The 27,442-nt window shown below is 39.7% G+C and overlaps 1 protein-coding gene across 1 annotated transcript; it reads right to left on the bottom strand.

Moving 5' to 3' along the window:
• Positions 1 to 317: 317 nt before the first annotated feature.
• On the bottom strand, positions 318 to 27,322 carry serinc3 (serine incorporator 3). Its single transcript, XM_033627763.2, has 10 exons — positions 27,011 to 27,322; positions 18,535 to 18,696; positions 17,106 to 17,299; positions 14,988 to 15,067; positions 14,733 to 14,870; positions 11,153 to 11,322; positions 9,927 to 10,017; positions 8,734 to 8,935; positions 3,098 to 3,325; positions 318 to 2,149 (listed from the first exon to the last, which is right to left on the bottom strand). The coding sequence occupies exons 1-10, from the start codon at positions 27,047 to 27,049 to the stop codon at positions 2,014 to 2,016; spliced, it is 1,440 nt and encodes a 479-aa protein (XP_033483654.1). The 5' UTR covers positions 27,050 to 27,322; the 3' UTR covers positions 318 to 2,013.
• Between the last annotated feature and the right edge of the window lie 120 nt (positions 27,323 to 27,442).

The raw sequence follows: 27,442 nt of genomic DNA on the forward strand, positions 1-27,442 counted from the left end.
GTGAGGCAAATTGTGATTTGTGATATTGGGCTTTATAAATAAAATTGAATTGAATCGAATACCTGTAGTGTCATATTTTGACAAGGGGGTCTACTGAGAAAGTAACAGTAATTGATGAGTTGGGATGGGCAGCGCTGGGTCTAACCTGTGCAGCAGCAGCAGCAACAGAAAGTAAGCTAATCCAGTCAGGGTAGGTTGGGACCATGTTGCAAAAGTTTTTGTTTTTTTTCTTGAATTTGTTTGTTGCACACTCCAGCCTTCATAAAGCCAGGATGGAACTGTAGGAAGAAGACATCTGATTGAATCAGGACAAGAGCTCAATGGTAAACCTGAATTTATTCTTTTACAGTGTTTGCACAATTGATGGAAGTCACAACAGACTTTCAGTGTACAGACTTGGAGCCTTTCAACCAAACTGCCTTGCTAAATTCAACATTTACAGGCAACTCAAAAAAAGTGTAAAACCATGTATTATTTGAGAATTTTCAGAGCACAGACATTTCATATTAGCCGTGTTCAAAGGCTTATTACTGAACAATGCAGTGTTTTTTTGGTTAAAGTTGTAATTAAAGTAATTAAGTTATTTGTGGTTTATTGAATTGCTCCTAATTATATAACTACAGTATCTTTTCAGACTGTTTTATGTATGCATTACTTATTTCTCTGTATGTTTATGATCTTTGTATCACAGCTGTTTGTACAATCTGAATATGAGAAATCAGCCACTGCATTCTGTTTTGATGTGAAGTTATATTAGTAATATTTGAAAGGATACTTTGATAATGACCCTTTTACCATGCAACAATGATTATATTTAAGTGTTGAAAATATACAGTGATATTCTAATAAACATGATGCAAGATGGATTTGCTTATTTATCTGAGTTTTTCACATTGAGTCTCTGCTGTGAAAATGGAGTCAAACTGAACATGCATGACTTTAAATGAGTGTGAAAAGAAACTACAGAAGCATTGAAAACCAAGCCTGCTTATACCAACTACAGCAAATCACTTTAGTTTACAAGGCATTTGGTCAGTGTTTGTATCATATAAATCTGTTTTTTTTCCTTCATATATATATAACATATTTAACCATTTAATATCCATTCCCTGACATTTCTAATAAAACAGCTTTTTTAATTACAAAAAGATGGCATTCTTTACAAATAAAATCATAATAAACATTAAAGATATTCCATCCTATTTGGAGTCATACAATGGTGAAAGAAAAACAATTAATAAGTCATAATGTTGATTGTATCCTGTCACTGTATGGATTTATTTTACAGCCTGAAACCATCACATCTCTAAAACTCCCTTACATTGAATATCTTAAATATTTGGCAGAAACTTAACTTGACTTTAAGTCATGTTAGTTGGCAGTAGTTCACTGCACTCATGTATTTCATAATACTCTTAATATATTCAATATATTAATGGATCTGAAACATGTTAGACACTTAAGGCATTAGAAGGCATAGCAGCAAACTACTGTGTGCAGTTCACAAACTAACATTAATATTGTAATACATTCATATTTTTAAGCAGTGAAAATAAAATCTGTGTTTGACTACATCTGACTATTTGTTGTTGTTACAGCAGAGATACATTTAGATTATTAAGAGTACACAATATGAAAATATGCTGCTGGTTTTATTTTGGACCTTGTGTTTGATAATAAATTTACACACACAAATGGAATGTTTTTCTTCATGGTGTTTTTGTGTTTTGGTAGAAAATGTAGGATTGTCCTTGGATGTCTCTTGAATGTATCCTGAATGAGCTGCTGCTATGCACTGGTATGAAATCACTAGTGCTTGAAATAGCTGTTATGGCACCTCTGAACCACATCCAATTTTAATTTTAATAAATAATTAAACTAACTCCAGCTAAAAGTATAAAATGTGAGATTATTTTGAAAGGAAGATGTTGGCAACACAATCTGAATTTCTGTAGAGAAAAAAAGGAGGAGGTTTGTGGAGGAGAGAGAGAGAGAGAGAGATGGAGCTGCTGATTAGCTGAAGTCTCGGTTGGTGAGGATCAAGGGAGCCACCAGGGTCCAGATGTACAGGGCTAAACACACCCAGCTGGAGGTGATCTTCACCCACACTGCTGGCCACTTGCTGGTTATGGTGTAGTCTGCATCAGGGCTGTCAAGAACAGAAAATGCGTACTATGACTTCAGGAACACTGAAATGAAAAGGCCAGTCTCTTTTTTGTGTTTGGCTGACTTTGATGCCATCTTTCAGTCATATGTTGCCAGAGGTATAAATATCCCTGTTTGGCCACAAATAAAAATGGAATAACAGCGTTCTAGAAAATCAGGAGCCAGACTCAATGTGTGTCTACTCCATCATACCCAACTGGAAGTTCCCCTCAAGGCCTTCTTGAGATTCTGCTTTCATGAGAATAAAACAGATGTAAGGTCACAGTAACCTTGACTTTTAGCCATCAAATTCTAATTAGTTCATCCTTGAGTCCAAGTGGACGTTTGTGCCAAATTTGAAGAAATTTTGTCTAGGTTTTCTTGAGATATCACATTCACAAGAATGTGACAGGTTCAAAGTGACCTTTGACCACTTTTGTCTAATTAGTATATCCTTGAGTCCGAGTGGATGTTTGTGCCAAATTTGAAGAAATTCCCTTAAGGTGTTCTCGGGATACTGTGTTCATAAGAATGGGACAGACCTGATCTCAGTGATCTTGACCTCTGACCACCAAAATGTAATTAGTTCATCGTTGAGTCCAAGTTGACGTTTGTGCCAAATTTTCAAGGCTTTCTTGAGATATCACATTCACAAGAATGGAACAAATGGACACACATGCGTACAGACAGACAACCCAAAAACATAATGGCTTGGGCCACTGCTATCTTCTGCGCAGAGGCATGAAAAAGCTGTCTAGCAGCAGTAAATGGCAGCAGCTACATAAGTTTGAAATATTTAGTGGTGTAGTTGTTAACAAAAATGAAACCATTTAAAATGGGGTTTTAGCATTGAGTGTCGTGTTTGTTGCCAGGTGCAGCAACACTGTCTTATTTGGTATTTTCCTTTAATACAAACTGTTTTAATACTGTGTTGGAAGGGGGGAGGACTGACCTGTACCAGTTAGTGAGAGTCATCATAATGTAGAGCGAGGCCAGGAAGAGCATGAAGTGGAAGAAGGAGTAACTGTACTGGACCATGTCTCGCTCATTGTCCTCCAACCGCCTGGGTCCTGTTGACTCCTCTGAGAGGTCAGGGCTGCTGCCGCCCTCAGCCAGGATGGCCGAGTCTTTGGAGGCCATGGTCAGCTTGTTCACCTGGCTGGTGCTGGACGAACGAATGCTGAGGGCAGAACAGAGATAAATGAATACTGTGTGTCCATTTAGAAATATGACAAACTGTGTGTTTTTTTTTTAAATTTTTTTATTAAATTGGCCCTGAAGTGGAAACCACAACATCATATGAAAAAACAGACAACACAGAAAAGGCACATACATGTCTCACACTGATAGGTAATTACTTCATAACCTCAGACTGCATTTGTAAAGCTTCCCAGTACAAAGAGTTGCTCCCAGTGTTCTAAGAAAATTATGAGAAGTATGAATTTACCCTTAAGTTAAGCCTAGATCCTGGTAAAGATAAAAGTTATTCACAAAGCATGTTAGCCCTTAGGAGAGCTCCTATGGGCTCATTTATGCTTAATGCAAGATATGGAAATGGAGACAGATGGAGCCTTCTGTCCATACTCTGTATTCATTCCGTCTGTATTTATACGTACAAAACAGAGCAGTAACAACGGTGATCATGGAAGCAGTATAGAGTAATTCAAGAGAGATATGACTGTAGGAGATGACATGACACAAGAAATGTATATAATGGCAGAACGGAAAAAATAAGTAACACAGTGAAAAGAATTCTCGGTCCATATGTCTCGATGTATTTAATGGCTGCACAGACCACCCCCGTGCTACCTGCGTAAAAAGGCACAATATTGGACCTCCTCCACCATCACCTCGTTTGTGTGAATCTTCTGACTCTGCCCTAAAGTGCCATCATAGAGGACACATGGCAGTATGAGGGCACCAACAATATTTGAAATGGACAAATCTATTTTTGTGCATAAAAGGAGTATAAATTAGCCTATTTAACGCTATGGATTAAATTGTGGAGGGTGTGGTGGCAGAAGTGAACAAATAAAAAGTGAAACGATCGAGTTGTCTTTCATGTTATTTAATAAAGTGATAAAACAGAATAATACGATTATAACAGAGTCAGCCTTATTTCAGCTGAAGGACAGAGCTTGCTGATAACTTCTATGAGAGCAGGAACAAAGCACATACACAGACGAAATGTGTTTAAGGACAAAAAAACAAAATTCAACACAAGTGGCCAGCAGCATACAATTTTGTTCCAAGGGATTTGGTCAATATCTTTGGAGATATGATCACATCTCCCACCCAACACAATAGAGATTTAATGCCAGTAATGAAAGTAATCACCATTTTTTCCTTGTTGATATTATATATATATATATTTATTTATTGATAAATAAATTAAGTACTTAAATTACCAGCATGGTAAATAAATGTAAGCAAATAAATGTAACAACTATGTGATTGGCTTCTGCGCAAGTATAGCTGCACGCAAAAGTTTGGGCATCCCTGGTCAAAATTTGGTTTACTGTGAAAAGCTAAACAAGTAAAAGATGACCTGATTTCTAAAAGGCAAAAAGTTGAAGATTAAGCATTTTTTCAATATTTTAAGGAGGATTATTTAGCAAGATTATTATTTTATTTCAATCTTTTACAGTTTCAAAATAACACAAAAAGAAAAGGGCCTGAAGCTAAAGTTTGGGCACCCTGCATGGTCAGTACATAGTAGCAAGTATCATAGCTTCTTGTTTGGGGGATTTTCACCCATTCTTCCTGCAAAAGGCTTGTAGCTCTGTGAGATTCTTGGGCTGTTTTGCATGCACTGCTCTTTTGAGGTCTATCCACAGATTTGTAATGATGTTTAGGTCGGGGGACTGTGAGGGTCGTAGCAGAACCTTCAGCTTGCACCTCTTGAGGTAGTCCATTGTGGATTTCAAGGTCATCTCCAGCTTTTTTACAGATAGTGTGTTGTTTGTTTCCAGAATTAGCTGTAATTTAACTGAATCTATTCTTTCCTCTACCTGTGAAATGTTCCTGGCTCCACTGGCTGCAACACAAGCTCAAAGCATGATTGAACCACCCCTGTGTTTAACAGTTGGACAGGTGTTCTTTTTATGAAGTCCTAAAAGTTCTATTTGAACTTCATCAGTCCACAGGACTTGTTTCCAAAAAGCATCAGCTTGTTTAGATGTTCCTTTGCAAACTTATGACTCTGAATTTTGTGTTGAGGATGCAGAAAAGGTTTTTTATGATGACTCTCCCATGAAGGTCACATTTGTACAGGTGTCGCTGCAGAACAGTGCACCACCACTCCAGAATATTTCTGCAGGTCCTTTGCAGTCAGGCAGGGGTTTTGATTTGCCTTTCTAACAATCCTACAAGCAGTTCTCTCTGAAAGTTTTCTTGGTTTTCCAGACATTAACTTAACCTCCACGGTTCCTGTTAAATGCCATTTCTTAATTACATCATGAACTGAGGAAACAGCTACCTGAAAACACTTTGCTATCGTCTTATAGCCTTCTCCTGCTTTGTGGGCATCAGTTATTTAAGTTTTCAGAGTGCTAGGCAGCTGTTAAAAGGAGCCTATGGCTGCTGATTGTTGGGACAAGGTTTCAGGAGTCAGAGTATTAATAAAGCTTTGAAATTTGCAACACCTGACCTTTCCTAACAGTGACTGTGAACAGGCCAGAGCCATAACAAGCTAATTAAGGTCTGAGACCCTGGTAAAAGTTGTCTAGAGCACAAATGTCTTGGGGTGCTGCATGGTGCTCCTTTCCTTTTTTCACTCTAAAATTGTACAAAACAAAGAACAATACTGCAACCTTACATAAACGTTGAAAAGCATGTTTCATCTTTAACTTCATGAATTTGGAGTTCACTTGATCTTCTACTCACTTAACTATTAACAGTAAAATAAATTTTGACCAGGGGTGCCCAAACTTTTGCATGCCACTATAGGCCTGTGTATCTAAATATTTTGTAGGCTACTTTAAAAGTATGGCTTACCATTTATTCAACAGAGATCATTAAATAAAAAAAGTATTTGTAATTACACCATGGCTTAATAGAGACTATATTATATATATTACCCCGTCTGTTTAAAAAGAATTCTGTTCATATTACCTACGTTTCACAAATATCCTCCACGAATTCAGCAGCATTTGATGTCTATTGCAGTCTTTAGCAGTCTCCCCTTTTCACAGAGATAGAAGAGTATACAGGCTATGTTACCTTTTTTAAAACACCAACGGGAGATCTCATTACCATAGATTCCCCTTTGATATAAGGATTAAGGAGATACATGTGATGCTATGGACATGCTGATGTTTTCCTCTGACTCCTAAAAGAAAACAATCCCACTCTTGAAATCTTCCCACCACCTCAATTGGGTCTGATCCAAAACTGTTGTTTCTGATGGACTTTAAACCGAGGACCTTTAGGAGGACCAAATAACACTGGGTTTAGCAGGAGCCCTTTGTTTGTCCGTGAAGTGGTGCAGCAATACTAAGTTTAAAGGCCCAGTGTGTAAAATGGGTTGAAAACAGTGACATCAGCGGTCAAATTCTAGATTGCAGGGCTCACTCGCTCACCCCTCCCGTCGGGTAAATGACGGTGGCCTTGTAGGGACAAAAAGCCTTGCGCACGACTTTTTCAGGAGTAGGTCTATCTAGCGACGAGGTGAATGTTTATTTAGAAATCTAAGCCATGTTACGATATTGTAATGAATCCCTCACGAGCAGGAGACCAGAGGAGCGTTCGGGAAAAAGGCCCGTTTATTTGAGCACTCCAGAAACTCTGGTAACACTCCACTCCGTCCCAAACTCTGACTCTTCTAGCGTAACAGACACACTTCATAACTTTACACACATACTCGTTTGCCATACTAAGTGGGGACCCCCCTCCCCTCTCTGCTCCACCAATCTCCAGCCCGCACACTGACTGACAGCATAGCCGGTAAACAGAGCTCAGCTGTTTATTTAGCCTAGCAATATCTCCAGACTATAGTAGCTGCAATGGACGACTTTGAACGCGATTTTGAAGAGTTTCTTGTAGCGGACACAGACCCAGAGCCATACCTGTTTGAGCCGGAGCATACAGATGAGGAACTCCATGTGTTTGATGCTGAGCGGGTGAGAAGAGAGGCTGAATGCACAGAATGGGATTCGGTGCTACTGCTACCATCGTTGAGGAGATATATCATCAGGAGGAAAAGCGCCGCACAGAGTGCATCACAGGAGTGAAGCTGCGTCTTCTTTTCCTCGCAGATGACGGTTCGGATTCATTCTCTCCTGTTGCGTGGTAAGTGTGGTCCATTCGCAAACTTTATAACTAAAAAACTTTTCACTACTCTCTATCGACAAACTACTAACACTCTCTGCTGTTTCTTCCTCCTTCTTCCTTCCTTCCTTCGACTGTCTTCGCTGGTTCATTTATACACGCAAAACGCGTTCTCTGGCTGGCTGGATTGTCCACTCGGTCTGCCGTACATACATGGCGGCGCAAGATAAAGCAAGGCCCTTGATATATATATATATATATATATATAAAAGCATAATTATAAGGCTACGAAAACCAAACGAATTTTATTTTATAGCGATCATACACTTGTATAAACATATTAATGGGTAGAATATTCAGATTCAGATTCAGATTGACAATAAGCCAAATATTACACACTGACCCTTTAACTGTTAAGTACAGTCGTCATTTGATAACAGTGCTAACAAGAAGTTAGCAAAACATTAGTACATCATTGTTGTTTCTGGCGGAAGCTGATCACACAAAGCAACAATAAACATGTGAACTGAGGAGATGATGTCATTTTGTCAGTTGTCCGCTAGCTAACCATAGCTAACTTGTTTGTCGATTGTTTGGTCTGTGATGTAATAGTTCAACTGGAAAAAGGTCCAATATTAACAAGCTAAAAGGAGGCATATCAACACCTGCTGTGGCGGAGTTGGACATACTTCGGTCAGTAAATGGATTCCCCTCCCATGCTTGTATACTGTGACAAGGACTGTAGTCCAATTAAATGGCCTAGTCGAGCTATAACTGTGACTCCAATTAACTGTGTGTGTAAATTCACGGATTGTTTCCCAAATGCTCCACTTTACATGTACACACCTGATGGTGCTCGTCTCTGTCCTCAGTCACTACAGTTGTGCCACTGTACGCTTACTTTTAGCATCCCATGCATCTGCTTGTGTTGTTTTCTATCCATTCCTGACGCTACTTGGTATGACAGCATGATTGGCGTTCACTCTCTGCAGAAGCACCTCCACTTCAAGTTTTTTTAGCCTATGTCTGGAGTCTGGTCCTCCACCTTCTTAGACTTTCTCAACTTTGTTTTCTTCTTCAGTCTCCCTTTGTGCACACAGCCCTGCAGTCTCATGCCCTTTTATGGGGATTTGCAGGCGTAATGCTAATTAGGATCAGCTGACAAACACTGTCAACTTATGAGAATAATGTGATTTCATTATTATAAGAACACATCATGAATCTGACTTTTTTAAGGACTTTTCTCAAGAACAAATTTCCCAAGATCCCAAAATCTTGTGAATCAGGTTCATTGTTTCTACTCTTACCCAGTGAACATACCTTGAGTAAAGGATGCACAGGACAAATATAGCAAGCCCCACTATACTTTGCGCATCCCACCACTGCAGGTACGGGGATGTCAGGACAGGTTCCTCTGGGCCAATGATTACCACTGCTGTCTGGTTTTCCATCTCCACAGGGGCCAGTGTTGGGGCTGTGATCTGCTGGATGATACTCAGTAGGCTGGGGTTACATTCTCGGTCTGAGGGGAGGAGACAAAGAAAAAGCACAATGTTTGAATGTACAGCTCAGTTTGTAAGTACAAATGGTTACAGAGATTTGGTCTCATTCATGAAATGTTGGTAAATCTGTGAGTAGATTTGCACATATAAAACCTTGGTACTAAAAACCTACACCTGATTCATAAACACCCCAGGAAACTCTGATTTGATCGTAGGCATGTGTATGTTCATGAATGCTAATCAATTCTGGCCTGAAAGGAGGTAACGGATACCGTTAGGTCCGTGTTCTCTGTTGAACCATCCAAGAATTTAACCAAAAAATGGTTTGATATGGCTGCCTATTGTGAACATTACAGAGCACAATACAAATTAAAATTTCAATTTCTAATAATGACAAGCACTACAAGCAGTCAGAAGCAGTAAGATTTTGTTAGTACCTTAGTACCTACGAAAAGATCACAGCCCCTATCATATTGTTAAATGCCGAAATACAGGTACATTTTCTTCTGCGAACAGTTTACACACAAATTAGTTTCATGAATGAGACCCACTGACTCATAGAAAATATGAGACCTCGTGCAGACTTGTTCCGGGCTTCACATGCCTTAAATACACGTTCTTGTGAAAAAATGACGTGAAAGCACATGACATGAAATTCATGAAAGTAGCTTGAAAATAATACTTAAACCATTCCAAATCAATAGCAATGCTTTGTGTGTGATGCACATTCTGTGGATGAATCTATTAACTACAAATTGTTGCGCTCCAACAAGCATAGCATACATCATGCATTTTTTTCACAGAACAACCAAAAGCATAACTAACAAAAGCAATCACTCATCATCATATGACATAAACAGGATGGTAATTCTTTAAAATGATTACCACAATGCATAATGATGGCAGAGACAAAAACATTGTCCTGCTACTTGCTTGGAGCTCATGGATGGCTGTTATTTTTGCTAATTCAAAGCTGCAGTATTATTTCAGACAACTAATAAACATTCTCACCAGGCTCATTGGTCATAGCAGACCAGGTCAGAAACATGGTGTACAGGGTGATGATGGAGGACTGTAGAAGACCTGAACGTGTCTGAGACTCCTGGGGACACATACAGATACAAAAGTTAGAAATCTATCAGTTTATAGCATGTTATTCCATGATAACAGAGCAAACTCTGTTAACTAATGAAAACCCTAAGTATGGAAAAAAGTATGGAATAAAGCCAGTAAGTGGATATATTAAAGCTATTTTGTATATAATGCCTCCAGTGTGTTCTGGGTCTGCCCTGTGGCCTCCTATCACTTGGACCTACCCAAAAAACCTCTAACAGGAGGGGTCCTGATCAGATGCCTGAACTACCCCAACTGGCCCCTTTCAACATGAAGGAACAGCGGCTCTACTCTGATCTCCCTACGGATGTCTGAGCTCCTCACCCTATCTCACTAAGGCTGAGCCCAGCCACCATACGGAGGAAACTGCATGTGATTAGCCACTGCAGCACCTTGTCTGATGATGCTCGGGTACAAAAGTTGAGCCTGGTCCAACTTTGAACAATCCTGCATTTTCTTTTTGCCAGCACATCCTGCATTGGCACTCCCACTGTGCCGCTAGATGACCGAATAAATGAGATGGCTAAATTTTTTCAAGCAGGAAGCGACAGCAGGAAGTCATTCTGAACATGACCTGAAGGTAAGGTCACATTTTATTTCCATACAATAAAATTTCCCCCACTTAGACCTTGAAAAAGAATGTGATGTTGTGTCTCTGATTCATGTAATAAAAAAGATATTGATAAGAGCAATCACAAACTGTAAACAGTGTCTGAGAGCGATGAAGGTGTAATCTAAACTCTCTTTTTTGACAACATATGTTCTGTATCATTACTTTTGTACTGTAATGTGTTCCCTACATGTATACTAAGGAATACAACACCGTACAGGTGTTCATGATATTATTTCCATTTTGTGTATCTCAAAAGCATGTCACATTTTTGCATAGTTTGACACAGGTATGATTTTCTTTTTTTTTCCAAAGATATTTTCTGGGGCTTTTTAGCCTTTGATGTATAGGATAGACAAGTGTGAGGGGGGGAGAGAGAGAGGGAGTGACATGCAGCAAAGGGCCAGAGGCTGGAGTTGAACCCAGTCCACTGTGGCAACAGCCTTGTACATGGGGCGCCTGCTCTACCACTAAGCCACCAGCTCCCCAGCAGGTACAATTTTCTGTCCCGTACCTGTACTTTAGGCAGCACGGAGACAATAGAGGCCACAATGCAGAGCAACATGTTGAAGCTGATGAAGAACTTGTTGATGAAGCATCCATCAGGCTTGGTGTAGAAGACGAAGGACAGCACGACAGCAATAAATGACAGGGTGTAGTTGAGGATTGTGACTGTCAGCAAAGCTAAAAACAAAAGGGAGAAAAGGTAAATACCTGATACAAAAATAGCCCAAAACATTCGTAAAGAAGTATATAAGGAATCAATATATTTTACATTTGAAGTCTTACGTCCCCACACCCCAATTTTGATTATTTATTTCAGCTGTGAGCAGTTTTTCATTGTGTTTTGCATTGTGGGAGTGTGGTGTCTATCAACACCACATTCAAAAATCAACCAATTCTAGTCTGCATGTGATGGATATGCTATACATGTATGACAATGTATGTTACTAATGGTACCTCATAATGTTGTCAAAAATATTGATTTATTGATACATATCGATTCTGAATGTTTGCAACAGGTTCAATGCTCATTTTCCACAGTATCCAGTAGCGGTATAACAATCCATCTATCTGGACTGATATATCGAACATAGATCCATATCATCTTTAGGTTACACCTTTATTTTTAAATTCTGTTTCACTGTCAAACAGCAGCCATCAGTTGACAAGCCAAAAGGGAGATGATAAGGATGATGTTATTTACTCAGGAATAAATCAGCAGTGGAGAAATATTTTTGATTATGAAGGAAATACAGATCAACAGACAAAGCAAATGCTTTTATGTCTGTCATCATCTAATGGTGTTAGGAAGGCCAGTCTGTTATATTATTTTGTTTCGGCCTATTGATATATTATTTTGAGGCAATTAATATTTGTTCTTTGCAATGTTATGAAGGCCAACCTCTTTTATATATTAATATAGTTTCATTTAGTTACAGCCTGCTGCGCTGCCGTCTTGATTCTCCTGATCCTTGTTTTATTCTGATATGTGGGCAAATGAAAGGTTAACATTATTACTGTCAACTTACAATTACATGACAATGTGTCTCAGCTGATCTTGTAGGGCAGTGATTCCCAACTGGTTCAACAATGGGGTCCAGATTTCTCCTTTGTCATTAGTTCAAGGTCCACATAATTTAATACATTCAGCATCATACTTGTGTTTGGCCATGTTATCGAGCTAGATTGCCATCTCTGTCAAGTAGCTGTCTGTTATTTACTCACTCTACAGCAGGAAACAGCACTTCAAAATAAAAGCTCTGTGCTGGAAATTCACTGTACTTAAAATTAAAGTGTGTTTTTTACAAACTTGACACATTTGTGAGTCACTTGCAGTCCATTCAGAATGGATCCGTGACCCACTTTTGGACCGGGACCCACCAGTTGGGTAATGCAAAATTAGTCAGGCTGGTTTCATGTACAGTACAGGCCAAAAGTTTGGACACACCTTCTCATTCAATGCGTTTTCTTTATTTTCATGACTATTTACATTGTAAATTCTCACTGAAGGCATCAAAACTATGAATGAACACATGTGGAGTTATGTACTTAACAAAAAAAGGTGAAATAACTGAAAACATGTTTTATATTCTAGTTTCTTCAAAATAGCCACCCTTTGCTCTGATTACTGCTTCGCACACTCTTGGCATTCTCTCCATGAGCTTCAAGAGGTAGTCACCTGAAATGGTTTTCCAACAGTCTTGAAGGAGTTCCCAGAGGTGTTTAGCACTTGTTGGCCCCTTTGCCTTCACTCTGCGGTCCAGCTCACCCTAAACCATCTCGATTGGGTTCAGGTCCGGTGACTGTGGAGGCCAGGTCATCTGCCGCAGCACTCCATCACTCTCCTTCTTGGTCAAATAGCCCTTACACAGCCTGGAGGTGTGTTTGGGGTCATTGTCCTGTTGAAAAATAAATGATCGTCCAACTAAACGCAAACTGGATGGGATGGCATGTCGCTGCAGGATGCTGTGGTAGCCATGCTGGTTCAGTGTGCCTTCAATTTTGAATAAATCCCCAACAGTGTCACCAGCAAAACACCCCCACACCATCACACCTCCTCCTCCATGCTTCACAGTGGGAACCAGGCATGTGGAATCCATCCGTTCACCTTTTCTGCGTCTCACAAAGACACGGTGGTTGGAACCAAAGATCTCAAATTTGGACTCATCAGACCAAAGCACAGATTTTCACTGGTCTAATGTCCATTCCTTGTGTTTCTTGGCCCAAACAAATCTCTTCTGCTTGTTGCCTCTCCTTAGCAGTGGTTTCCTAGCAGCTATTTGACCATGAAGGCCTGATTGGCGCAGTCTCCTCTTAACAGTTGTTCTAGAGATGGGTCTACTGCTAGAACTCTGTGTGGCATTCATCTGGTCTCTGATCTGAGCTGCTGTTAACTTGCCATTTCTGAGGCTGGTGACTCGGATGAACTTATCCTCAGAAGCAGAGGTGACTCTTGGTCTTCCTTTCCTGGGTCGGTCCTCACGTGTGCCAGTTTCGTTGTAGCGCTTGATGGTTTTTGCGACTCCACTTGGGGACACATTTAAAGTTTTTGCAATTTTCCGGACTGACTGACCTTCATTTCTTAAAGTAATGATGGCCACTCGTTTTTCTTTAGTTAGCTGATTGGTTCTTGCCATAATATGAATTTTAACAGTTGTCCAATAGGGCTGTCGGCTGTGTATTAACCTGACTTCTGCACAACACAACTGATGGTCCCAACCCCATTGATAAAGCAAGAAATTCCACTAATTAACCCTGATAAGGCACACCTGTGAAGTGGAAACCATTTCAGGTGACTACCTCTTGAAGCTCATGGAGAGAATGCCAAGAGTGTGCAAAGCAGTAATCAGAGCAAAGGGTGGCTATTTTGAAGAAACTAGAATATAAAACATGTTTTCAGTTATTTCACCTTTTTTTGTTAAGTACATAACTCCACATGTGTTCATTCATAGTTTTGATGCCTTCAGTGAGAATCTACAATGTAAATAGTCATGAAAATAAAGAAAACGCATTGAATGAGAAGGTGTGTCCAAACTTTTGGCCTGTACTGTACATTCGTACATTTTCCTACAAAAAGTAGGATGCGCCAAAATTTGTACATATCCCACGCAAAGATGAGCAAGTAATTTGCACAGAGGAGTAAAGAAGAAAGAGGCCTATTGTTAGGAGGATGGTTGAGGTGGTGGATGGGTCACAAAACATAGGACTTTATTCCAGGAGACCAGTGTTTGGAACCGTGTGAGCTTTGCGTGAACTTAGGTCATTTTAAGGTATGTCCTCACCATGTTTCTTTTGATAAACCTAACCTCAATAACTTTACATTAAGGATGCAGTGTCATCTGTGGGGCACCGATTTGTAGGATATCATACAAACTGTTGTATGAGGATACACTGAAGGAGTAATGTAATGACCTTCTTTCTACAGGGTCGGGCATAATTAAGTGGTGCATTATTCTTTTATTAAAAGAAACAAGTAATGTGAAATACATCCCTTCTTTTGAGTGATGACTCCAACGCTACATGGTACACGCTAAAAACACAGTCAGTAGCTGTATACAGCATATAATTGTGCCACAGCTTGAGTCACCGACCTGCATACCAGCCCCTTGAGTTGCCAGTCTCCATGTTTCCCACCCAGGCCTCGTTCCAGGAGTGTGCGAAGTCCACCAGCAGCACCAGCTGGATCAGAATGAAAAAGAAAGCTCCACCAGAGCCCACGACAAACCACGCTGTAACAACACACACGCAGTTCATTTAATTACTCATCTATCATATCTTATCACAACTCTGTGTATAGTGGATGTCGTGATCTGAGATACCAAATTTTAAATATATAAAGTTCTTACTGTAGGTAAAAGGCCCATCTGGAATATAAAAGGCACCAGTTGTTACTGCCACCAAAGCAGCAAACTTAAAGAACCAAAATCTGAAAACACAAGTTAATATTTGATTAAACACTGGAGTGTAATAAAAACACATTTTACAGTTATATCAAGACCATATCTATCCAGTGAGCCTCAAAGTCAAACAATGTCCAAAGCAAAGCAAGAGGGTCATCTGAACAGAATTACACACCACAAGGTTTAACGTGGGACAAAAGACTGAGCTACTCAGTGATCAGCAGAGGAGGGATGTGGTTACTGTGTGCTTCATATCCCATACAGGAACTCCAAGAATAGGTGACACCCACAATGTAAAGCCATCTAGCTTTCTTGTCTGTTCTTTAGCATAGCTAGGTTCATAATTTTTGGTGATGAAACATGTTTAGTATCATTTAAACTGACTGATAAATCAATGTGTTTTAATGACAATAACAGTTGTTTTTTTTATTGTGAGAGTGAAAGTGTGAAAAATGCCAGTGAGGTATTCCTAATGTTACCAAAATGTATTATTGATATTACATTTTCTACAGACAATCAGACTGGTATTTGTGGATAATCTTGAGCACTGATGCCATAAAGCAGGGGTCCTCAATAGGCCCCCGGTTTTATCCGGTTGACGTGAATTACACTGGGTGGAGCTCTTAAACCGGACTGAACCGGTTAAACCGGAAATCGGCACAAGCCTAGTCCTCAACAAGGCCAGAATTTTTTTAAGCAAACACTGTTCGGGCCAAGCAAAATATGGGTGAATCAACTTCCTGGACCCAACCTGGTTTATACTCCTGTGTTGAATAGATACTGTAGCTGTAGTGGCAATAAAGCCTCCACAAAATAGTTTTTTAAGTGTTAGCATGTTGATTTGTGGGGAAAACAAGTTTTAGTATATAACAATTGTTTTGACGGTGAACCTTGTGAGTATAAATGGAGCCCAATTTTTAACGTTACTTTATTAAATGTTGCTATTGTCCCTGGCTTCATATGAGTAGGGGAAAAGGCTTTTGCTACTAACATTAGCGTGTAATAGCAAGTATTTGTAAACAACACAGCGATTCCCTGGGGGCACCGCCGGAAGTGAAGGGCGTGAGCGATCGCCGAGGCCCCTGCACTTCCGTTAGTCGAAAAACTCCGGGCTGTGCCTCCGGAGGTAAAGGAAGACAAAAAAAAAAAAAAGTTTTTTTTTTTTTAGTGATGGATTTCCAGATTGTGGTTTGGTTGGTTTTGTGCTGTGCAACTTTAGACTGTGTGGTTCTGGCTTAGCTGCAATGACAGTCTGTTGTTACGCAGCAGCTCCTGCTTCCGCTCAGGGGTTGTGTATGTTACTATGCTACTGGGTTAGTTGCTAAAGAGAGTCTGTAGCTGTATGGTGGCTTGTTCTTGGCCTTAGTGTATTTTTATCCACCTTTCTCTCTCGTCATCACCCTCATAATTCACAATGAAACTGAAGAGGCTCCAAACCCTAGACCTGTAGGCTAACAGAGGATCTTGTGTTTCTAGTCTGGTAATGGCGTTACTGGCTGTGTTGCAATGAGCTAGCTTGGCTTAATGTCCCAGCATGTCTCACTTGAGCAGAATGCAGACAGCACGTTGCCTGTTCCGTCATGTGGACTGCCTTGTTGAGCGCATTGGCACCAAGAGTATTATATTAAACACTGTTTAAGCTGTATAATTTATTTTCCAAATGTATTAGGATAGTTCAACGTATTGTTCGGTTTGCAATGCGTACCAAACGGAAAGCCGCGTACTGAACAATTTAATACGAATACATGTATTGTTACACCCCATCTACTCATTAGCTCTTGTTCTTGTTTGTAATAGGCACTGTATGAGGGACAAACACCTCTGACCTAGTATTACAGTGCACATGTGGAGAGGACAAAGGAAGCCAAAGTTCTTTTTGTTTCAATCAAGTTAAAAAAAAAAAAGTCTGTGATTTTTGAAAAACAAACAAAAAAATAAGCATTCCCGTTGCCCACATAAATGATAGTTAGAAAGAAACATTAAACGGGTGTGGTCAAAACCCACACTCCACTGCGACATGTCGGTTATGAGTGCATGTGTTGACAGTGTTACTGCAGTACTTACCCATTGTGAATAGCAGCACGGGGGTCCCTGCTGTTCTTGATGTTAATCATAAGAATGGCAAACGCCAGGAACCACATACTCATGCCAAAGCAGATGCGGTACACTGCCTTGTAGCCCACAAACATTTCACAGTTGACATCAGCCTGCAGGCCGGGGATAGAAGAGCCAGCCCCATCTTCACAGAAACCTGGGATCTACAGCAAAGGAAGTGCCATATTTGTTAACTTAACAAAGCATTTATAAACTGGGTCAAATGAGCAGGGGCTGAACTCCATATGATGATAAGTAGTGCTGGGTAATTTACCCAATATTTAAAAAACACCATTGTGAACCTCAAACTGACTTTATATAAGTCAAGTCTGGTACCTGGTACCTGAATTTATACTACTGAAACACATTTTATAAGTAACAATTGAGCACCGCCAGTCAGGGTGTGCCTGTGTTATTTGTCTGACTTCAATGAGAATAGAGTTAGGCCAATAAACAGTTCACCTCAAAATATAATAATAATAATAATAATATCAGAAAAATGACTCAGTTGTTGGAGAATCTGTGATTGAGGGCACAGGTGCAGAAGCTGATAAACAAAAAATAAAGAGGCCATGTTGGTCATGTGGTCAGAACAAAGCTAAATGGAAATACCATCAGGAAATGGTTGCAGCTTTGAGATGGAACGAGGGCAATTTGTCACACCACCACAAACACAACCAAGTCATGCAAACTGTGTCTACAGTTAACAGAGACTTACATGTAGTGCTTTTAAAGACATTTTAAGGTGATTTTTCACCAAATGTAAGATTGATTTTGGACAAATCATCTTTTTCTTACTCAAACATTGCAGGTAAGTACAAAGATAAGGAGTATATATGTAGTCCTGTGCAGAGGTAGGTTTTTATGTATGAATATGGTTATTTGAGTGAATTAGGTTAAGATGCATTTTGCCAACAGGTAAGTTTTAGGGCTGCCCCTTGAAAGTCAGAGATTTGAATCATCAGTCGGAGACCCCTGTCAACTGAGATTGTTTCAAGTCAAATAGTGTAAGCGCAATTAGCTTGTTTACAATTTTACATGAATGCCGCTGTCACACTGAACGTCCTGCTAAGTCCATTCAAACTTTAAAACTTTATATGGAACAAAAAGCGGAACATCAAATATTCATATTAAACAGCCCTAGTAAGCATGAAGTAAAGACAGTATTAGGTTCAGTGGCATTACTACATTATTACAGCCTCATTATTTCCATTGGCTGTTAAGCAGGCAGCTACAGCAGAATTAAACCTGTGCATATAGCGTTAGCTAACATTAGCTACTAATATCAGCAGACCTCATCAAACAAATGCATTTATCACACATATGATTTGAGCTTAACTGTGAATAGAAATGTTCGCTCTATATATACATTCACTATATTTCCACAGCTTACTCATACCCTTTTTAGCTGCTGATCCACACCTGGCGACAGCATGATGCAGGCGACAATGGTACCCAGCAGCAAGATGAAGGCATAGATAATCCTGGTCACCGTGGAGTTCCTGATGCTCGGACAGCAGCTGCACATCAGACAGGTTGCACTGCTGCACAAGCATGGCACCTGGGGACCAACAAATTCATGCATTTAGGTATTTATCTGTAAAAGCAGGAACATCTATAAACAGCTGACAAATTCAGGAAAAAAAACTTGCAGAGATGGACAGAAACATAATCAAATGCAGATGTTTCCATACAGGTGTACTGTATGATATAATTAAGCAGCTCTTCAACTAGTGATGTTTCTAACAGCTAATTCCCCTGACGTTTAAAGGGAAGTTTAAAGTTATACTAGTTGACTCATCTGAAGGTAAGACTAGAATTACAATTGCAGTTGTATGCCTTCAAGAACTAGTCAAGTTGCAGTTACAGTTGACATCCATGTCTATCCAGACATGATAACAGTATGTAGACATGACAGTTGACAATTCTTCAAATAGGCTATAGATGTTGCTGCAAAGAAGCTACATAATCTAAAACCTGGATGCTTTGTGCTAGCTAGCAATGGAAGCAACGTTAAATTGACTAGTCGACTCATCATGCACATCCCCATCTTTAAATGTTTTCATCTTTCACTCTTGAAATGAAAATTTAACTGCTTTCACCACACATCAACTGACATTTCAACTCCTTTCTGTAGTTACACTTTGACAGACACGTTAAACCCTTTCAGTGTTCAGGTCCTCACATTTAAACAACAACATCAACAACAAGCTTCTTGTTCTATTCCTATTATTCTCCCTTCACCTGGCACTGTCTCTTACTTGAACTGGTACTAGCTCCTTTCAGGACTTATTTGAACTGACAGGTCCATTAGCTAAAATTATCACCTGCACACAACTGATATCAGCTCCTTTTAGTACTGCTATTCAACTACTTCTGGTACTTTTAATGCAACATCAACTACAACTTCAGCTGTTTCACCATTTAAACTATTTGAAATGTTTCAATTGCAAACTTTCAGCAGCGAGCACGTTTATTTTCTTTGGCAAATATAGGCTTTTTTTTTAACTTGTAAACTCAGTTTTGGTAGTGTACTTTCTCGGTATGAGAATAGAATAAGCTAAGAATGCTGGGGATGTGAAAAGCAGCAAATCAGGGCATAAAAATCCTTCCCATGTCCTAGTGTTAATTAAAAGGAAGCTGAGGCTAATGGCTTTTCTCTGCTTGTAAGTATGGTAAATCAGATTCAACATGAGAGAAAACAAATTGTAAAACCTATTTGGTCTTTCTCCCATTTTGCTCTTGAACTAATCTAACAACAGTACATGGTTTGTTTGCAGAGCTCGACCATGGAATACAAAAGAGAGTTATTCATTGATGGGGTAAATTCCCACAGAACGCCGAAATCAGATCTGCTGTTGGAAAAGGAACAGTTAAGACTTTCCTTGCATGTCAGCTGTAGGAGTCATGGTTACAGAATGAAATCATGATCAGACTGGGGATGGGTAGGAGGAAATGCACTCTCTATATTTATGGACAAGATGTTCTCTTTTGAGTTTTCTGTTTTACTGGCATTAAACACTGAAATTCTGACACCCTGCTTGTACAAACCTTATTGGAGTGAAAGTATGCCATGAAAAGACTAAACTTTTACAGGATATTAAAAAACTCACAACATACTTTTTTATTTCCATGTGCAGTTAGTATTGTATAGTGCAGTATCCATTCAATATTTTTTATGGTCGTGGATTGTGATCGCAGAAAATAAAGGATACAAAACAGTTAAAAAAAACAATAATAATAATGAAATAGGACCAGTATTTACACACGTGTGTTCTGGTATGAACACTTAATTCATATTGATACTCATAAATTGTGTTTGGATGCAAAAGCATCTGAAAACAGGGCAGTTAAAAAGAAAATGATGTTTGACGAACTTTCGAGAACGGGGTATTTCTGAAAGACACACTCATTAACTATCCACAGAAAATATATGTGCAATGAGATTTAGATTTTCAGGTGTGAACATTTGATGGTTTTCCTTGCCTTCTGTGATAGTTCATCAAGAACATTTGGGTTTTGGACAAGCAGCAACATCAGTGGCTAAAGAATGAAGCCAGTGCTTAAGTGCCAAAAACTGCAGTTCCTGTATTGGCCACTTGAGGCTGGCTCCAAGAGTGAGTCAATCCTCTTAGACCCCCATGTTAAAATGGCCAACTTTACAGCAGAAATAAACATGATTACTGCCTGGTACAAAAATCAGTTTTGGTCCCTCTAGCAATTTCTCTATTTGTGACAAGTCTATGGGGGTAGATTTTTTATGTAACTCACTCGTTTACATTTTATGAAGGCTTAAATTTATGTATAATTAGAGGGTGGCCGCTTTGAATAAGAGGTGGGTGCCGTCCATTGACAAATCACTACCACAGTGATGTTAGTTAGGTAACGTAACCATAGCGTTACCACAAAGTATAGACCCTTTTAGGGCCAACGTCAAAATGATGTTTTAATACCTGGGGGAAAAACACGACTCCCCACATAGGAGTCTTAAAATGTCATCTTGTTGTGTTATTGGGAGCCACAATAAGAGGCTTAAAACTTAAATTTAATCGCATACCAGCCACCACTGCCCATCAGCAAAAACAAAGACAACTATGGTTAAATGCGATAAGACGAAAGGATTGGACGGAGGCGATAATCAAAAATGTAGGGATGAATAATGTAACGTTAGCTTCCATAGCAAAACAAACTTTGTAAGATTGGCATAGTTATCAACCACAAAGCTGGCCATCCCACCTTCAGCAATCCTGTTAGATCATCCTTCCACTGAGTGAGAGCATACCAGTCGTGAAGAGTGAATGACCTGACAAGGTGCATTTGTGAATTAAATCTGATGCTCTACACTAAAATGAGTGCCCTGCTGGTCAAAAAAATGGAGCGTTATATTTCTATATGAATTAACAAATGGTTGCATTAATCACATATTCACTCTGCTCAGCGCTCTGCTGCTCCATCTCCCCAGACAGAGTGCCCAGAGTGAGCTCTGCAACTCCAAGAGTGCAGTGCTCCGGATAACCAAACGGTTCCAACAGCGCTCCGAATTTACGAACAGTCCAGTTTGTGCCAGAGTGCGCTCTGGTACTCGGAATGCGTGTCACTAAATGTGCCAATCGTATCACCTTCCTCCACTGTCTAAAACAAGCCAACAGATCTTGCTAGCTAGTGCTAGCTAATGTCTGTGGAGAACTCCAGCTAAGCCCCGCCCACCAGAAATCGTCATACTGTTTACTAACAGTAAAAGGGTCAATAGGCGGAGCCATAGCTGGAGCTACTTCATGAAGGTGTTTTCATTTCATGAAAGTTAATTGTAAAATTTTGGTTGCCTAAAAGAAGTCTTGTTCAGCTTCTGTTTGTACTGAAAGACCTTCCAAGGAGTTGGATTCAGTTTTTTCCCTAAGAACTGTTGTTTCTGATCCGCAGAACTGGCAATAATCGTATGGCACAGCTCTTGAAAGGAAATAATTATATTAACATAAAAACCTAATAGAGGCATCAAATCCCCAAAATTCAACCCATCTCTTTATTGATGTTTTGGAGTACAAAATATTCAAGCTATGGTGGAGGCAGTGTTGTACAGTTGATTCTAAAGACAGACACTGAGATGCTCATTTGCTGTGTCGCCCACAGTGACATGCCAAACTGCATCAGATATTCATGGATTTGTAAGGCCCCCCCCCCAAAAAAAAAAAAAAAAAAAAAAAAAAAAAAAGTTGTCTTTTTATTGTTGCCAGGCAACCAACCCATCACCTCCTTACCCTAACATTCCCATGTTGTATATGTTATGTCCCATTCAACCTACATTTATTTATCCATTTATTTTGGCTACTAGCTAAGATTACCTACTTTTTTTCGGAAATAATTAGTACCTACTTACTAAAATGGACAGACAGAAGGTTAAGTCATATAGCTCTGGTTTTCCAGCAACCGCTACCAACAGTTTCTTCTCCATTGTTCACAAACTATAAACATGTTGTTATGGCCACCACAGAAGGACCGCCTCTAAAATGATCCCCTGTGAAGAGACCCCTGTGATAGTGCTGCTTATGGTAAAAACCTCCTGAAAGTCTGAATCAGAAAAAGGTGAGCACACATTAACGTATGAGAGATTTGTAACATGAAACTGCTTTATTCAGTGATTTTAGTGCTTCAAATTGCCTTGTCTGTTTATTTGGAGAAGAAGAGACCCCTGTGGATAATTCGGCTCCAGATAAAAACTTTTTAAACCATGAAGACTGAAAGAATTCTGGCTGGCAGAAGTTTTTAGCTGGTTGTAATCTGCAATTCACTGCTAGACACCACCACATTCCCCTAAATCTAACACACTTCACCTTTAAAAACATCTGCCCACTGTAGTGGGTAATTCCAGCAGCAGGGTGGTGTATGTGGAACTTAAAATAAACTTCAGTGGCTGTATGGAAAAGTAGCTTTATTTGTCGAGTATATTTAAACAAGAAGAAATCAATTCTAGGTGCTTTACGTAAGACATAAATGGGCATTAAGAAATACAAGAAACCCAGGACAGCGTAAATAGGATTTAAAAAGAGACCCAGTCAGGTCCTGCTGTAAAGTTGTTAGCACCAGAGTGATTGTATTCACAATGGTGGTAGTAAATACAATGTTGTGCCAATCAACAGTGGCCAAACAGGGGAAACTTCCTTGAACTTGCAACAACTACTGATTTTGAACCCGGATAAGGTCCCTAACTTTAGATAAGCATGTATTGTAAGACGGAGGAAAATACCATTTGAAGAGAACTATCAATGGCCTATTTTCAATACATTTAATGACTTCAGTGAAAGCAGGCACAGCTCACTGACGTACTTCAATAGCCTGGGTATTCATTTACAATAAAGCACTAACTGCATTGCTTGAGATGTCTCTTCCTCACTCTCCTACACCAGCCACTGAGCAGAGTCAAGAGATAAGGAGGCCTGGAAGATTGTCAACAAGTTAATACCCCTGCCAGACAAGGTCAGCTTAGTACAACCACAGACTAGGCCATGGCAATGTGTGCCAGATAACATGCAGCCAACACATGACCAACCAGGCTATGCTCCCTCCTGACCTGAACCAAAATAAACCTGGGAAATGTGTTTATATGAGTACACCTCAAAGAGACACAGTCTTTATTTTCCCTGAACTTTGACAGTACTCTAATGACACACAGGATTTTTTTAAGCCTTTCATCTCTATACAAGACATTCTTATTTGTCCTAATCCTAACCATAATCAATTTTACTGGCCAAGTATGTGTATACATACAAGAAATTTGACTCGTTTTTGCATTGCTCCAGGGATTATGTTTTTCTGCGGACTGACGCTGAATTTAGCATGTCAGCTGTTCCCGAATCAGAAAGATTTTTTTTTGCTAATTTCAAAAGGATTTTTCCATTGGATCTTGGATTATTGCTGAGAAGCTCTGTGGCAAATACATGTTTATGCTACTTACACATTTTGTTCAGCAAAATAATCTTCACAAATGAACACCTCTCACCAAATTATTTTCTAAGCTTAAATGCTGTAACCAAACTAAACCATGGTTGCATGACCTAAGGTCACCACCATTACAAGACTGTAATGCTATGTTCGGCGCGGCTCGATTGTTCTGTTGTCTCATTTAGCCACTTGTTAGCAACCACCTTTTTTAAGACACATAAAAGCATTAAAATCCATGAGTGGGGTATTTTACTGACATATTTTATGTTGTAGAACAAATTGTGAAAATCACTGAAACTTGCATTAACCACAGACTTTATTTCAGGCATCAAACGAAAAATCCAGTCAAAAGAAACATTGACTTTGACACGAGGGAACCAGAAACGCTACACAGTAACTCATTTCTGGGTTTTAGGCATGGAAACTATGAAAGAAGGAAAGGTCAAATATCAGTGACAACGTTCGAGGAGCCAAACTTTCGTGTCAGTTCTAATGGACACTTCAACCCATCACATCTTTGCTGTTTCAATTTGACTGAAAAATCCTTCCACCAAATTAAAAAACACACATTACATTATGTTGACAGACATTTTTTTTTAAAAATCTTAATCATCGCATTTGTTTTCCTTGTTAATGGTCTTCAAACAGATCATGGAACCATCTTCCTGTTTCCGTCCAGGAAGCAGACATAGAGAGCTAGAGTGAGCTAGTTTTTGTCCACATCATAATGATGTCCAGTGGTCCAGTATCAATCCATTCTGTTATCAGCCCTTCCAATATTTTCAGCTAAATTGCCGGACGGACATGTTGACATGTTGCCAAGCAAGGACGGGACACTAAAAACTCAAAGTACACGTCAAATAAAATTTCCCCAAAAATGGTTTCTGTCATTTTAGGTAGTTATAATCACGCTGATGGATGTTCAATTGTTCATTTTCTCCGATTAGTTTGGTTTTAATTCGTTATTTGATGCTATAAACACAGTCTGACCACCCGAGCTTTTATTTTGGTACTTCCGGAGACCGGCAGTGTGCATTTGCATATTAGCTAAATATTTAGTTTCACCAAGCATGTTTAGATTTAGATTTAAAATTTAGATTTAATGTTTAGATTTATATTTAACATTTAGATTTAGATCTAACATTTAACATTAGATTTAGATTTAACATTTAGATTTAGATCTAACATTTAACATTTAGATTTAGATTTAACATTTAGATTTATTATTTAACATATAGATTTAAATCTAACATTTATATTTAGATTTAACATTTAGATTTAGATCTAACATTTAACATTTAGATTTAGATCTGACATTTAACATTTAGATTTATAATTTAACATTTAGGGGGCGGCACGGTGGTGTGGTGGTTAGCACTGTCGCCTCACAGCAAGAGGGTTGCCGGTTCGATCCCGGGTGTGGGAACCCTTCAGTTTGCACGTTCTCCCCGGGTTCTCTCCGGGCACTCCGGCTTCCTCCCAAAGACATGCAGATTGGGGACTAGGTTAATTGATAACTCTAAATTGTCCGTAGGTGTGAATGTGAGCGTGAATGGTTGTTTGTCTCTATGTCTCTATGTGTCAGCCCTGCGATAGTCTGGCGAACTGTCCAGGGTGTACCCTGCCTCTCACCCGATGTCAGCTGGGATAGGCTCCAGCCCCCCCGCGACCCTCAAGAGGATGAAGCGGTTAGAAGATGAATGAATGAATTTAGGTTTAACATTTAATATCTAGATTTAACTGTGACATTATATTTAAAATTTTTCAAATATTGCCGTAAATGTGGTAAAAGTGACTTAAAAAAATTCACACCACTTTTTGTGGTGTGAATTTGCCAAGCTAAATGTGGCAAAATGTTGCTGTTAATTTCAGTGCGAGCCACTTTACAAACGGCATCCCATACACATGCTGCTCTGTTCTCCTCTTGTCCTGTATCAGTCCATTCTATTATCATCTTCTGCATCCATGTGTTGACAATGTTTCTGAAGAAGAAGGCGTTTGTTGTGCTCCAGCAACAGGGCAACAAAGCCGAGTAATCCAATTTATCACGTGTAAGCAGATGACCAAGTGTGATATGATTAACCCTTTGCGTCTCTGTGGGTTTTTATCTACTGTCCCTCATGGTAGAAAACTTTATAATAGATGTTTGTAATGAACATTTAGCAGGTTGGCTTAAGGCTAACTGGAACACAAAGGCTACTCTAAGTCGGTCACCAAGTCACCTGATTAACTTCCACCAAGCACCAGTGCTTGGTGGAAAATACATTTGAAGAAAATATGAAATGCTGATACAACGTACTCAGACTGAAATGTCTCAGCTAATTGTTAACACAGACTTCGGCGTCTTTAATAAAATTTCAAACATTGCGAAGGCTCGAGTGACAATGATAAAATGTTCGTACACAGTGGTGGTCGGAAGCAGTGCGCAATTACTGAATAAGAGCAAACACCATTGAATAATAAAAAGCATTGCTAAGGGGATCAGGTAAGTGCCGAATTTACCACTTTACCTAAGTTAATCATTTCAAAGTTCAGTTTTATTCTGTCTCTGCCCAGATGTCAGGAAAAGAGACGATCTTTATTAAAACGCTAGATATTTCAATGAAGTTCCCCCCAGAAAATGCAAGCTGTCCGGCTGATAAGAATAAAACAACTCAGTCATCAATGAACCCCTGTCGCGAGCTCAAGCGGCCCACTAAGTTAGATGCTCTCCTATCTTAGGGAGAGAAGGACTAGGAATTGAAACACCAGGTATTTGCGAGTGGGGTTTGGCGTTACGTGCTCTCCATACCGGAGAGCCGCATACTGTACTGTGGACCCATACTACCTGTTGCTCATTTCTCTTCATGACGTCACCATATCTTACATTTCCCGTCCGTGTAAAACAGTGAGGTTGTAAATAACACAGGCTAATTCATATCGGCAATGTAAGAACTTACCCAGCTTGCGACGGAAAAGGCCCCCAGAACAGCTCCCATGTCTTTACAGTTTCCGTACAGGAGCGGTCAGTCCGTAAATCCGTGGTCTTCCTCCCGTTACTTCTGCTCTGTCCCTCCAGGGTGGACTTCAGACACTCACCAGGTAGATAAACTGTGAGGCAGCAGGACAGGACAGGACACGAAATGACAAAACAGCTCTGTGTGCACTGTGAATCCTGAATACTAATGCTCAGTGTGGCTGGCTTATGCTTGTGTGGTAGGCTACAGTTATTATTATTTTCCGCTCAGTGCGTCTGTAAGGGCGTCATGCTGGGTTACGTCACCACGACGCTGACCTGTTGAGTATATGGGACTGTTACTGATCATGAAGTGGAGAAGACATTATAAGCACGATACTGGGTAACACTCAAGAATACAGCGCGCGACTTATAG

Source organism: Epinephelus lanceolatus, chromosome 1, assembly GCF_041903045.1.
Source record: "Epinephelus lanceolatus isolate andai-2023 chromosome 1, ASM4190304v1, whole genome shotgun sequence".
Classification (NCBI taxonomy): Eukaryota; Metazoa; Chordata; class Actinopteri; order Perciformes; family Serranidae; genus Epinephelus; species Epinephelus lanceolatus.